The 16,082-nt window shown below is 29.7% G+C and overlaps 1 protein-coding gene across 1 annotated transcript in view; it reads left to right on the forward strand.

Moving 5' to 3' along the window:
• Positions 1-16,082, forward strand: part of LOC142317904 (alpha-glucosidase-like) — a 95,115-nt gene that overhangs the window by 13,914 nt on the left and 65,119 nt on the right. The window contains exon 4 of the mRNA XM_075354443.1: positions 13,135-13,262. Within this exon, the coding sequence (XP_075210558.1) occupies positions 13,135-13,262 (128 nt within the window). The remainder of the gene's footprint in view (positions 1-13,134; positions 13,263-16,082) is intronic.

A 16,082-nucleotide genomic window follows, 5' to 3' on the forward strand; every position in this document is an offset into this window, starting at 1 on the left:
GTTTTATATATTTTCTTTAAGACTAAATTTCTTTTGTATTAATATAATTGTTATTTATATATTTTCTTGAATACTAAATTTCATATAAATAACAAATTTCATATAAATTTCATTGTACTTTAAAATTATTTTTAACTAAAGAAAAAATTGTGTTACTAAAGAAAAAATAAAATATAATTTGAACATAAGTGCAAGTGCAAGTGGGTAACTATGGTTATAAAAGTTGCTGTTATCCATGGCAACAATATTTTTGCCTTATTTTCTTAATACTGTGACTAACAGTAAAAACATATAGAGACGATTTAACTATTATAAATAGTATAACTAGTAAAATGAAAGGCAAACTCATATTGGCATCTCTCCTTGTTGTTTGTGTAGCAGCACAGTGGGATTCCGTAATTTCTTAGTAATAATTTTTTTAAATTTAAGATTACCTTATAGGGTTCATACAGTAGTAGTAAACACCTTCAAGATGTAAATTCTGATTGCACTAATTACTTGGTTTGGTTACCAACTCCAATGAAAGTCTAGCATGTGTGTGTGTGTGCGTGTGCGTGCGCGTGCGCGCGTGCGCGTGCGCGCGTGTGCGTGCGCGTGCGCGCGTGTGCGTGTGCGTGCGCGTGCGCGTGTGCGCGTGTGCGTGCGCGTGTGCGTGTGCGTGTGCGTGCGTGTGTGTGTGTGTGTGTGTGTGTAAGTCCGTGTGTGTGTGTAAGTCCGTGTGTGTGTGTGTGTGTGTGTGTAAGTGCGTGTGTGTAAGTGCGTGTGTGTGTGCGTGTGTGTATGTGTGCGTGTGCGTGTGTGTGTGCGCGTGCGCGTGTGTGTGTGCGCGTGCGCGTGTGCGCGCATGTGCGTGCGTGTGTGCGCATGTGCATGTGTGTGCGTGTGCGCATGTGTGTGCGTGTGCGCATGTGTGTGCGTGTGCGCATGTGCATGCGTGTGCGCATGTGCGTGCGTGTGCGCATGTGCGTGCGTGTGCGTGTGCGCATGTGCGTGCGTGTGTATGTGTATCACAGCCAGGCTATTTATGAAGTGTAATAAGGTGTTTATGAAGTGTTGAAAGTTTTCCTATGAACAAAGTCACCTTATATAGCACAATCCCCTGTTTTTATCCCCTTTTTTTTATCATGAGATGAGATATTTTTAGCATTTGACAAGCATGATCGGGTCCAGAATCTTCTGCTTGAAACAAAGGTCGTGATAATCATTACCACGTATGTATATAAACTAGCAAGCAGAACCTAGTTTAGTGGCAAGGGGTATAGCAGTGGATTGAGACTTATAAATAATTTTGTATAAATGTATTTGCAGAACAAGATGTCGTGCAACACCTCCCAGTCTACCACATCCACGTAGATAAATTTACCTTCTTGCATATGGATATAAACTGCTTGGTAATAAGGAATTTCAATGAGGGGATATAAACTGCTTGGTAATAAGGAATTTCAATGAGGATAAATTTCTCTGAAGGTCTGGGCGTACATGATGCTTCTAACCTTGTGTTTTGTACAAGCTTATTTACTTTACATAACTTTGTATAATATAAATGATTTTGAAACGACAAATATTATAGACATTTGTCTATGTTATTTTTAAAAATAGGATACTTACAGGGTAGGGCGATGTTTACTGGTAGCATGCAGTATGTCACATGATCATTAAGAAAAGACTGAGAAAATATTTGAAAGTTCTTTATTTAGAATTTGTTTACTTTTTTATATAGTTTTTGATTCACATCCTGTTTATTAATTGTGTAATAATTCATTCTATTTTTCCATATATACAGTAAGCTTCATGATTGTAGTGCTCTGATCAGTGGAGTTTCACTTGCTCTTGTCTGCATGTGCTAGAACACGTTTTTCTCTTCTAAGCATGAAAAATTATTCTTAATTTGATTGTTACAATATTACCTTATAGGGTGTTGGGCAAGTTACAAAAATAAAATTATAATACATTTGTACTTATTTTTTTGTACTAATAATAATCTGAACATATTTACAGACAAATTACATTACATTACAATTATAATCCAAAAGATGATTTCCTTTTGTTTTAATATAATTAAAAAACAATGTTATTACCATTTAAGATGGTAATAGGTGTGAGTATGCACTTGAGTGTGAGTATGCACACACACAGAAAGTGTGTCATTTTCAAGAAATGTCACAGTCTTTTCAAGAAAGTCTGAAGGAAAATTTTCTAATGGCATCTTCTCCAAAGTGATAATTTTAGAGTTTTGCTTTTAATTAGATATTTCAGAGTGTCATTTCCTTCAGTCTTTCTGCGCTTTGATAGCACTGCATCAGCTGAAATAATGGTAGCCTGAGAACGAGTCATCTTTTTGGATTAATTACAATAAATATTATATAGTATAGGATATATTAACATTTTAATTAGTTAATATAGTTTAATGTTTACTAAATTAATGTCTATCTACCTGGCTTTTACTATCTGGCCTGGAGGACCAAAAAGCCAGACCAAAAATTATACATAGCTCTTATCAAAAGATAAGACTTGATTTTTTACAGAATAAATGATATATATAAACCATATTTAAAAAAATGCAAAATGCATTATAAATTTATATACAACATTTCTATTTACCTATACATGCATTATAAATTTATATAACAGTTCTATTTACCTGTACAGTATAAGTATATTTTACATTAATATTTCCTTGAGATAAAGTATATAATAGTATATAATAAACATACACAAAGTATAACATACAAGTATATAAAATCATACATTATCAAATTTTTATCAAATTTGATAATATTTGTGACAAATATTTTTTAATATTTGTCACAATTACAGAGAAGAAATTCACAAACAATGTTTAAAAAAATTTGACATGTACAAAATTTTTGGTTATGTATTAATAACCATACACTAAGTGTATAAGAGTAACAAGAAGAACAGGGTATTTTTTTAGTATGAAAATAAAAGATTTTCTTTTGTAAAATCACATGCCTTTTGTACTGATTTTGTAAAATTAGTACAGAAGGCATAAATGAAAATATCAGCTGAGCATATATAAATGAAAATGTAGCGTGTACCACTTTCAGATTCCAAAACACCACTGTTTTGGAAAACTCAAGATTAAATGAATATAAAGAAAAAATAAATATAATTTGAAAACAAAACTTCAGTGTGGTGGAAAATAAATAACATTTATAAATAATAAATTGATAAAATAAAATTGATAAAATTGATATAATAAATTGATAAAATGAAAGGCAAACTAATATTGGCAACACTGCGAATATAATATTTGCAGATGTCATCGTGCAACACCTCCCAGTCTACCACATCCACATCGATTAATTTATCCAGTCAGCATCTGCCCTTTATGCAAGGAAGTAAACTGCTTGGTAATAAGGCAGAAGATAATGTACAAAAGCTTATTTACTTTTGTAACTAGTAATGAATTATGATTCTCTGTACCTCTGTATCCATTTTTTTAATTTATCTTTTATCTGTACAATTATAGAGAAAAGTTTTATGCATGTAGGACAAACTATAGGAAACGACAATCACAAATAAAGGCAATTAAATTCAAGAAAATTAAGAAAAGACAGAATATTTGAAAGTATTGTTTATAGTATGTTTATTGTTTATACTATGTTTATACTATGTTTATACTATTCGAGTAATACGTAAAACCTTATATGTTAAATTTTTGGGGGAATGGGTACTGTGCATAAGAAAACAATTAGATGAAAATACATCACCAGCTGAAATCCAGTGCATAAGAAAATTAGATGAAAATACATCACCAGCTGAAATCCACTGCATAAGAAAACAATTAAGATGAAAATACATCACCAGCTGAAATCCAAAACAACCTCAGAAAAAAATGTTTTAGTATGGTATCATGATTAAGAAATGAGAAATTTTAATACACTTGTTTCATGTTATGCCAAACAAGTGTACATTGAGTGATTGAAGTGATTAATTTGCATGCTTAATTTAACACTATTTTAACATTATTGTGTTTTACAGGCCATAAGATTTTTTATCAATATTTAAGCAACGTGTGGGGGTATAAGAGATTTTATTAATTTATAAAAACTGCAAAATGCATTATCATAAATTTATATACAACATGGATATGAGAAAACATTGATTTCGATTCAGCAGGAGAAGTAGAGATGAAGGAGTTGGGAGAAGTGATTTATGTCAAAAGGAGAGTTCCAGGGATGAAGATGCGTAGTTGAAAGAATAGATCTGAGGAATAGTTTTGTATGATCTGTTATGGTTGCTAGCCACAGCCGTAGCAACTGAAGCAAGAAGGAATAAGAAGGAATACCATAAGGAATGAGAAGGAAGGTTACCAGAAATATTAGAAAGAACAAGGGCCTTTGATCGAAAGGTCTTTTTGAATTGCGGTCCGGATTCCGGTTTGCCAAAATATGGCAAAACAGATGGGTCAGCAAGATGGAGATGTTGAAATTTTTGGGCAACTGAAGGGGATAAGGAATAAGAAGGAAGGTTACCAGAAATATTAGAAAGAACGAGGGACTTTGAAAGTTCTTTTTGAATTGCAGTAGGGAGTGAATTTTAATATTTGCAGTGCCAAGGATAGAAGCACGTAGAGGAAATACCGGAAAGGCGTATTTGGGAATTTCCTAAAGGAAGAGCAAAAGACAAATTTTTGGTAATTAAGGTACATTGTGAACCAGAGTTCAAAACAGCATGGACATTATGTATTCTGAAGGAATCTAAGGAGACAATGGCCGTACCAAGGAGCACAGTAGAAGACTTCACAAGCAGACTGGAAAAACACGTGGTGGTGGGATCAGACTGCGGTGAAATTTGAGTAGAGCTGATACGAGTGAAATGGGTTATGGGTGGAATATCAGAGAGAATTGGGAGCTAGAGTGACTGAAGGTGTCGGAGTAGGCGTGGAGACAGATGAGCAGGAGTATCTGAGCATAGAGAAGTGATTTAAGTAGTAATAAAGTGATTTTTGTAATAAAGACTGAAAAACTGGTTTAATATTCAGATTGGGAGTTTGATTGAAATTGGGAGTTTGATTTTACAAGTTTAATCATACAATATAATGTGTTCCATTCAGCGCTGATTGAATTTATATCACAAATTTCAGACTGCTCTATTATTTCAGAGTTGTTTGTAAAAATTTGATCGACGATGTCAAAACTTGAGCAAGTGCTTTGATAGCATCAAGTTAAAGCAGAGTTGCGCATTTTGATAATAGTGCTGCATTAGCTGAGATTACAATAAATATTTAAATAGTATAGTATACTGTATGATTTCATGTGTTACTCTTAAATAACTTATTAACAATAGTATAGAATCTTAAGAAAATCTTTCATCAGAAAATTGATACATAATTCAAAAAGTAATATCAGATCAAATGTTTTCTTTTATTAAAGAAAATTATTTCAGATTTTATGACAAATGTTTATTACTTTATCCGGACTACAAAATAATAACATACACAAAGTATAACAACGGACGGATTATCTGTAAAAAACATACTTAAAGTTAACATTACATATTTTTGCTGTTAATCTCACAATCATGAACTTCGTATGTATCAAAATAAATTCAAAATGAATTTGATTCATAAGAATTAACATAACAGACATATCATAAATAATATCAATTTATGATGTGTTTTACATTTTATATGCTTTTGTTTTTTTGGAACTTTGATCCATGAATTATAATAAAAGTTGAATTATAAAAAGTTAAGTAAAAATGTTGATAATATAGAAATATGATTCTTTTTTTTTATTAGTAGAAGTCCTTTCAACAACTGTTAAACACTATTTGCTAAATTTACATTAAATAGCACCTGCTGTTCAGTAGCAACATATTCTGCTAGACCTTTGATTATATAAATGTGAATACCATCAAAAACTAGTGCAGCTCTGGATCTAATAGAGTTAACATCCTATTCTTTAGAAACAAAAACCATAATGATATGGTTTTTATCTTAGTTAACAATAACTAAGATTCAACTTAATAATAACTTAACAATAACTAAGAATAAACTTTCAGATTCAGCTAGTAAATTTTGAAGGTTTGGAAGTTGCAGTAAAAGTACTTCACCATTAGGCACCAGGCTTATGGCAAACGTTAAATTCATGTTTTGCTCATCTGCTCATCTGCTCGATTTACTATATATTCCTTTAACACCATTGTTTTTGGAACAAAAACCATAATGATATGGTTTTTGTTTCCATATGTATGTTTTTGCAAGATTATTCATTTGAAATACAAAATAAAAATTAAACCCATATTCCATGCATAACGCCTCTAATGTATTTTCCTTTTTTGTTGGCTTCACCCCACAGTTTTAACCTCAAAAGGATTTTTTCTACTTGAACATGTGCAATTTTTTTATTTTTATAAATTACTCAAGCAAATTGAGATCAGCTACAAAAATCATGTCCTTTTGTGATTTATTTAAGGTTTGGCCTGCTGTATAATATGTATTTTGTTCTGTAACTTGTAGTAGAGGTAGATGAATCATTTCTAAGTTAACTAAACAAAGATAATACTTACAAAGATATTCCTCGCCGATTTAATAATTTATCTTGTTTTTTCTGACCCATTCATAACCAAATGAAATAATGCCAAGAACAATCGAGCTATTAATGGCACTATTTTTTTATATAGTCCTGTGTTTCTGTCACAGTAGCTGCTAAAGCTAACAGCACAACGCACAATATTTACTAGTTTTCATCTTATCTATGAATAGTTTTCATCCTGTAAAGTTATGTTCATGATGTATACACCCTCTCTGTGACAAGAGAAATATTGTTTGTACTGTAACAAACTAATATCTTTAAAATTAAAAATGTAAATATAAAATACTTTTTTTCGCTGTTGAAATTGCAAGGACATATTTAGGGGTACACCTTGCTCCTATCCCACTTTCAGATTCACTATCCTACTTTAAAGTGGCTATCCCACTTTCAGATTCAGCTAGTAAATTTTGAAGGTTTGGAAGTTGCAGTAAAAGTACTTCACCATTAGGCACCAGGCTTATGGCAAACGTTAAATTCATGTTTTGCTCATCTGCTCATCTGCTCGATTTACTATATATTCCTTTAACACCATTGTTTTTGGAAAACTCGAACCCAATTCATCAGTCATAATACAATGTGTTAGGTGATTATGAAAGATTATATTATAGGTTATTACAAAGATTATAAAGGATTATACACCTCATCACATCATTATTAGAAACATCACACTGATCCTCATGTTGAATTTCAGTAATAGTAAAGTTTGATGCTTTGGAGGTTCCAGTGAAAGTACATCGCCACCATTAGGCGCTGGGCTTATAGCAAATGTCTTGTGTTCTGCACTCACGTGCCCAATCCGTCTCTAAAAGTACAATTGACAAAATGCTTTTAAAATCCAAGAATTTGTAAAAGGAAAATTCTGCACTTTCATAAGGTATAGAAGAGGCAACGGTTGTAGAAATTAATAATTGCTTGTTCATAAAAGCAGGTGACAAAAATGATGATAGATGATAAATATGATGACTTTACACCATAATCCTTCAATAACTACTTCTATAGCAGTACTATTCTACATTATTTTTTTTAACTGCTGTGACCTGTCTAAGTGGTTTTCACTTATGAACAAAATTTTTAGTTCAGTTTATTGATATGTCATTCACATGAAGAGGTGGTTGTTAAATCATCTTCACTATTATCTTCACTCATTCTTAGGTAAGGAAATTTCTCAAAATTTTTATCAGCATCAAGCATCAATTCTTCAAATGTGAAGAATTTGACGATGCGATTCAGTTTTCAAAATGCATTTGAACATCTGCGGCAAGTATCTAAACAGAGTTCCAAAAGAAGAAAATTTTCTAAATTTATGATTAAATTAATAAAAGCGCATTACCAGATAAGTGTCTGGTAAATTTGCAGTTTTTGTTAAGGAGATAACTGGGAATCTTCATGGACGGAACCTTTGAAATAGCCTGAATTTCGGAGTTTGTAATGAAGACTGAAAAACTGGTTTAATAATCAAGATTGAAATTGGGAGTTTGATTTTACAAATTTAATATACAATATAATGCGTTCTATTCAGCGCTGATTTAATTTTATCACAAATTTCGGACTGCTCTATTATTTCAGAGTTGTTTGTAAAAATTTGATCGACAATGTCAAACTTGAGCGAGTGCTTTGATAGCATCAAGTTGTTCACCAGACAACTCCATGAGAACTAACCATTTCCTTCAGTCTGTTAAAGCAGAGTTGCGCTTTTGATAATAGTGCTGCATTAGCTGAGAATGTTAGCCTGAGAACAAGTCGATCTTTTTGGATTAAATTTACAATAAATATTTAAATAGTATAGGATACTGTATGATTTCATGTGTTACTCTTAAATAACTTATAGTATAGAATCTAAGCAAATCTTTCATCAGAAAATTGATGCATAATATTACTCAAAAAGTAATATCACATCAGATGTTTTCTTTTATTAAAGAAAATTTTTTGAGATTTTATGACTACAAAATAATAACATACACAAAGTATATAACAATGATACAAAGTATAACAATGGATGGATTACCTTATTTAACAGATTACCTTATTACCTTATTTACCTTATTATTGTTCAATGAAAAACATTAGTAACTTAATATTAACTTACGCAGAATGTAATCTGGACTAACATAATAGAAAGTTTAACAGACATACTGTAAAAAACATTACTGAAAAACGAGTATTTTGCTGCTAACTTAAGTTAACATTAAATATTTTTGCTGTTAATCTCACAATCATGAACTTCGTATGTATCAAAATAAATTCTTTTGAGTATTAATATTTTTGTCACACAATTACAGAGAAGAAATTCACAAACAATGTTTAAAAAATGTTTGACATAAAACAAAGATTCATAAGAATTAAGCATAACAGAGGAGTTAATTGAACAACACCATATACATACTTTTTAGAGAGTATACAATGTATTGTCTTCATAAAATAGAAGTAATGAGAAGAAATAGAAGTAATAGTGTAATGAGAAGAACATGGTTTTAATATGTGAAAAGAAAACAATACAACAATCCAAAAGATGATTTTCTTTTGTTTTAATTAAAAGTTCTTCTTATTACCAGTTAAGATATAAACACATGAAATAATAAATATCTTAAAGAAATAATCAGTACAGAAGGCATAAATGAAAACATCAGCTGAGCATATATAAATATATATGTTGAATGGAATACATAAATCCCAGTGTATGAAAAATTTCTTATTTATAGTTGAAATTTTCATTTTAATTGAAATGCTGTTAAATTTTTGATGAAAATAAGTTAAATATCAAGTTAAATTAAAACTGCTTTACACCATTTTGTTGTACAATTAAATTTTTTTTTTTTTGTTTTAATTTTTATATTTTATTTGTTATAAAAAATAATATCAATTTATGATGTGTTTTACATTTTATATGCTTTTGTTTTTTTGGAACTTTGATCCATGAATTATAATAAAAGTTTCAAAGTAAAAATGTTGATAAAATATAGAAATATGATTTTTTATTTTTTTTATTTTTATAAGTAGAAGTCCTTCCAACAACTGTTAAACACTTTGTTTGCTAAATTTACATTAAATAGCATCTGCTGTTCAGTAGCAACATATTCTGCTAGACCTTTGATTATATAAATGTTGGAATACCATCAAAAACTAGTGCAGCTCTGGACCTAATAGAGTTAACATCCTATTCTTTAGAAACAAAAACCATATCATTATCGCCATCAAAGAGGACAGTGCATGCAAGATTATTCATTTGAAATACAAAATAAAAATTAAACCCATATTCCATGCATAACGCCTCTGTAATGTATTTGATAAAAAAAAAACTTAAGAACCAGTAGGTATACGATTTTCCTTTTTTGTTGGCTTCACCCCACAGTTTTAACCTGAAAATGATTTTTTATACTTGAACATGTGAATAATTTTTTTTATTTTTATAAATTACTTAAGCAATTTGAGATCAGCTACAAAAATCAGTCGCTTTTCCGTAACCGAATTTATCAAAAACATGTCCTTTTGTGATTTATTTAAGGTTTGGCCTGCTGTATAATATGTATTTTGTTCTGTAACTTGTAGTAGAGGTAGATGAATCATTTCCAAGTTAACTAAACAAAGATAATACTTGGATATTCCTTGCTGATTTAATAATTTATCTTGTTTTTTCTGACCCATTCGTACCAAATGAAATAATGCCAAGAACAATCGAGCTATTAATGGAACTGATTTTTTTATATAGTCCTGTGTTTCTGTCACAGTAGCTGCTAAAGCTAACAGCACAACGCACAATGTTTACTAGTTTTCATCTTATCTATGAATAGTTTTCATCCTGTAAAGTTATGTTCATGATGAAGTGTATACACCCTCTCTGTGACAAGAGAAATATTGTTTGTACTGTAACAAACTAATTTCTTTAAAATTAAAAATGTAAATATTGAATCTCTTCCTGTGCGATTATGAAAGGAAATAAAATTTAGTATTAGTTTCGAAAAGGTGCATTAAGGCTTAGATTCTAAAAGCTAGACTTTTTTTTGCTGTTGAAATTGCAAGGACATATTTAGGAACACCTTGCTCCGCATGTTGAATCTCAGTGGCTATCCCACTTTCAGATTCAGCCAGTAAATTTTGAAGGTTTGGAGGTTGCAGTAAAAGTACTTGTTCACCATTAGGCACCGGGCTTATGGCAAATGTTAAACTCAAGTTTTGCACCGTCTTCTCGATTTACTATATATTCCTTTAACACCATTGTTTTTGGAAAACTCATGAACCCAATTCATCTCTCAAAGTACAATTGAGGAAGTGATTATGCGAAGAGATTAGAATCGAAAAACAGAAATGAGATATAAGCTTGCATAAAAGAAAAGAGTACTTAGTATAACTGAGATACAGTCGTAATACAATGTGTTAGGGATAGGCTACTATATTATCTTGTAAGTTTTGGTGATTGACATAGTAGTGGCCCTTATGAAGTAGTTACAGGTCAAGGTGATTATGAAAGATTATATTATAGATTATTACAAAGATTATAAAGGATTATACACCACATCACATCATTATTAGAAACATCACATTGATCCTCCTCATGTTGAATTTCAGTTATAGTAAAGTTTGATGCTTTGGAGGTTCCAGTGAAAGTACATCACCACCATTACCACTGGGCTTATAGCAAATGTCTTGTGTTCTTTGGAGGTTCCAGTGGAAGTACATCGCCACCATTAGGCGCTGGGCTTATAGCAAATGTCTTGTGTTCTGCACTCATGTGCTCAATCCGTCTCTAAAAGTACAATTGACAAAATGCTTTTAAAATCTAAGAATTTGTAAAAGGAAAATTCTGTACTCACTTTCATAAGGTACAGAAGAGGCAACGGTTGTACAAATTAATAATTGCTTGTTCATAAAAACAGGTGACAAAAGAAGGGACTGAAATACTCATGATATATAAATATATATCAGATAGGTGAATTGAGAAATGTGTTGCAGTGTGTTGAATCTGAAATGATAATAAATATGATGACTTTACACTATAATCCTTCAATAACTACTTCTATAGCAGTACTATTCTACATTATTTTTAACATGATGATGTAGCTATTAAAGCTATATCAGATGCCTTCTGCTATCACAAACTAGAAAAAAACTGTAAATTATTAGGGTTAACTGCTGTGACCTGTCTAAGTGGTTTTCACTTATGAACAAAATTTTTAATTCAGTTTATTGATAATATGTCATTCACATGAAGAGGTGGTTGTTAAATCATCTTCACTAGAAGGTGGAGCCAAATACTAACCTTCAGTTTGGTATACGTGCAAAATATAAAGGAACCATAATACTGCCTGCTTGAACAGTTATAATTAATGATAAAAAAGTCATATTCTTCTTTAGTATTATTTCAAATTTTGTAAGTGATAAATTTCTCTACAAGTTTCATGTATTGAAATTACAAATACTAGATTAAACTATAAAAGGTGTAATTCGATTTCTAAATTTCTAGGTATATTCTTTTTTGTCTAATTATGTTCTTTTTCTTTGTATTTTACAGCCTTCAAAATTTTTCGTGAATGGAGACAATTTGAAATAAGTGATAAAAAATAAGATTATTTATTAAAAGTATAAAGGTATGTGAAACTTTGCATTTTATTTTTTCTCTCTTTACTTATGATATATATAATGATAGTTTACATAAAAAAGAGGTGAAATGTTCAAAACCGCCCCTAATTCCCTGTACTCTGTTTGTATCTGTTTTTAAAATTTAATCTGTTTATCTCTACAATTTAATTGTGCTTTTTTACTTTATTTAAAATTATATTTGTTTACTTTCTTTAAGAAAACATTGAAGATATTTAGATGCCATGTTATGCTTAAGTTGAATCAGTAATTTCATAATTAAACACTATTTGAATAATACGTAAAATCTTCTTATGCTGACGGATATTTTACAATAATTATTACTATAATTTCAAATATGAAACTTTACTTTTTTTTATATAATTTTTTATTCACATCCTGTTTTATTTATTTTGTGTAAGATAAATTTCATTCTATCTTTCCATAATGTCAGATTATTTTCCAGAAGTAAACTGCTAAAATCAATAAGTTTCATAATTGTAGCGTTCTGATCAGTCCTAACACATTGGAGTTTTTGTAATATCTATTTTTGGCTTCACTGTTCGACCGCACCTATTCTTGTAAGTTGTCTGTGTAGTGTGAGGTTATTCATTTTTCATGTTTAGTCAAAATTATTTCACCTTTTAGTACAAAATTATATTTTCATATTCTTCTGTTGAAACTGCTAGAACAGGTTTGACAATTGTTTCTCTTCCTAAGCATATTAGTTTGACACGACAGATAAACTTGATCCAACATCATCTGCTGTAGAATTAAATTTTTAATTGTGACAACTGATATATGCCGAATTCTTGCAGTAGCATGCAAAGTTTATGAGGCATCTGAAAAGTAGCTTTTAACTTCAGCAATGTGCAAAAAACTACTCTTGTGGGCTAAAGAATTCTGGATAATTTTTTTCCAGAAAAAACATAAGAAAAGAATTAGATGAAGATACGTCAGTTAAACAACCTCAGAAAAAAATGTTTTTGTGTTGTTTCAGGTTCATACATTACTTCCAGTATATGGTTTATTGAAAAGTAATGGATTTCTCAAGAAAGATTGTGAGAGAAAGGGTTGTGACACAATTTTGCTGCATGGCAACAGAGTGTTGAACCAAGATTTGTCACTGTAATATAACGAAAATCTTTAGGCAATAGTCAAAAACGACCCATACACAAAAACTGACAGTCATCAATCCATAATATTGGTATGGTATCAAGATGGAGAAATGAAAAAAAAAAATGTTTAGTGCACTTGTTGCATAGAGAAAAACATAATTATATTAGATATTCACAAATTGTACAAGTATGATTTCGTTTAGAACTTTTATTAAATAACATCCTTGTCTGGATTAATTTGCATGCTTAATTTAACACTTTAGATTATTTTATTTTTATCATTCAATCATTCTAATTTAACTTTTATTGGTGTTTTACAGGCATAAACATTTTTATAAATATTTAAGAACCGTGGGCATAAGAAATTTTATTATTCTACTTTGTGAAAAAAATTTTAATTGAGAGGTGAAAAATGAAGTTTTAATTGGCGGGAAAAAAGGTTAGTGAAATTGCACTTTGTTTTTTAGCTGTATGATAAAAGTTTCTTTAGTAATGAAATAAACTTTTTGTTACAATAGATTATTATTTACAAAAGTACTAGTAATAATAATGGCTATTCTTTGTTTCATACTTATCTCTTCTCTTATAAGATCGATTATAATAAATTCAGATATGTCATTTAAAAAAATAAAAGCATAACTAATATGTGCTACAATTGACTTCTGGATTGGAAAATCAGAATGTTGTAATCCTTTCCATTATGGACAAGGATAGATTAGAAATACAAGTATGAAATTATTTCACTGAATAATAGAAAACATAATTGAAAAGAGTAATTTTATTTCTAATTTTAATTTGTGTTGTTTTTGTCGACGACAGGTGGCAATAAAAAGGTAAAATACTATATATTTGTAAAGACAAGCCAGGCAACACTTTTTTTTCTTATTAACAGTACTGCTTTTACCATTTTCAGACTACTACTGGTGCTGTTCTCACCCAGATTACAACTGTCGACAATATTGTTTTTTTTATTTATTATTGAAAATTTATTTAAGGAATTTTAATACAACATTCATATTGATTAATTTATTCCATAGTTGGGATAAATAGTATAATCATCTGTAGGAAGGTATCGTAAAAACTTTGTTTTTATGCGACAGATATATTACAATGAGTAAAATGTAAGGTTATCATTAGGATCGAAATAGAGGAATGAGGTGTAATCCCACTCTCATAAAAGAAAAGTGTACTTAGTAAACTGAGGTAGTCGTAATATAGGTGGGTTAGGGATTGTGATGGTTTTCTAATATTCAATATAAAGAATTTTTATCACAGTATAGGCTACTATATTATCTTGAAAGTTTTGGTGATTGACATGGTAGTGCCCCTTTTGAAAACTTTCTAGGTCAGTAAGTTCCTTTTTTGAGTAAGTTTGTGAGATTTAGTGCTCTCACTACCAATATAGAGTTTATTTAAGAAATGAGTAACATTCCTTTTTGGAGATTTAGTAGTAATTTACAAATGCAATGACAAAAATGAATACAATGATTTATATGAATACAAGACAGTTGTTTATTAATTACTAGCAATGCATATAAAGTAATATGTATGAGGCGATGAGTCGTCTGTACTCAGTTCATTATTTCAAACATTGAAATTCTTATTTCAATAAGTATTTAAAATTATTGATGCAATGCCGAGCTGGTTACAGGACAATTTCTGAAGATACAGATATTTCATTGTTTATATTAAATTTCTTATAACTCTACTTAAAATTTGGCATTTACGTAAAAAGATTTTAATTGTTTGTATATTGTTATAAAAATAATCTCTTTTTTAATTTCAGTACTGAAGAAGCAGTTGAAAGCAAATTGTATGAAGTTGAATATGACAATTTTAAAGTTCAAATTTAAAAAAAAATCATAAAATTTAATGAAATGTGAATTACATTTATAAAAATTCTTAATTTGATATTAGTTATTAATTTGTAAAACATTTGATCACATTGTATGTATAATTTGGAAAATTAAGCCAAACTTATTTACCTTGACGGGTATACTCTTCTTCATTAAATCATTTTGTTGTAGTGCATTTAAATGTATTTTTTTTGTTTTAATATTTTATATTTTATTTGTTATAAAATATACTACCAATTTATGATGTGTTTTACATTCTATATGCTTTTGTTTTTTGTAACTTTGATCCTTGAATTATAATAAAAGCTCCCTAACAACTGGTAAAAACTTTATTTGCCATATTTACTTTAAATAGCATCTGCTGTACAGTAGCAACATATTCTGCCAGACCTTTGATTATATAAATGTTGGAATACCATCAAAACTAGTGCAGCTCTGGATCTAATAGAGTTAACATCCTATTCTTTAGAAACAAAAAACATATCATTATCTCTATCAAAGAGGACAGTGCATGCAAACTTATTCTTTTGAAATACAAAATAAAAATTAACCCATATTCCATGCATAACGCCTCTGTAATGGTATATGTTTGAGATAATTCTCTGTATCTGTAGCTCTAGAAATTTGAAATTAAAAGTGAAAAATATAAAGGAACCATATTGCCTGAATGGTAATAATGATTAAAAAGCCATATTCTTCCTTAAATATTATTTCAAATTTTGTAAATGATAAATTTCTTCACAAGTTTCATGTATTGAAATTACTAATACTAGATTAATCTATAAAAGGTTAAATCTATTTCTGATTTAGAGAGAGAGCTTTTTTACTTTATTCAATCGAGTAAATTTGATAATCTAAACTACATTATGTATCTAATATGGAATATTAAATATTTTTTATTAAACAATCTTGATTAAAAATGATAATATACATAATTTATTTAGCCAAATTTGTTACTGTTAAATCCACATGTA

Source organism: Lycorma delicatula, chromosome 1, assembly GCF_047948215.1.
Source record: "Lycorma delicatula isolate Av1 chromosome 1, ASM4794821v1, whole genome shotgun sequence".
Lineage (NCBI taxonomy): Eukaryota > Metazoa > Arthropoda > Insecta > Hemiptera > Fulgoridae > Lycorma > Lycorma delicatula.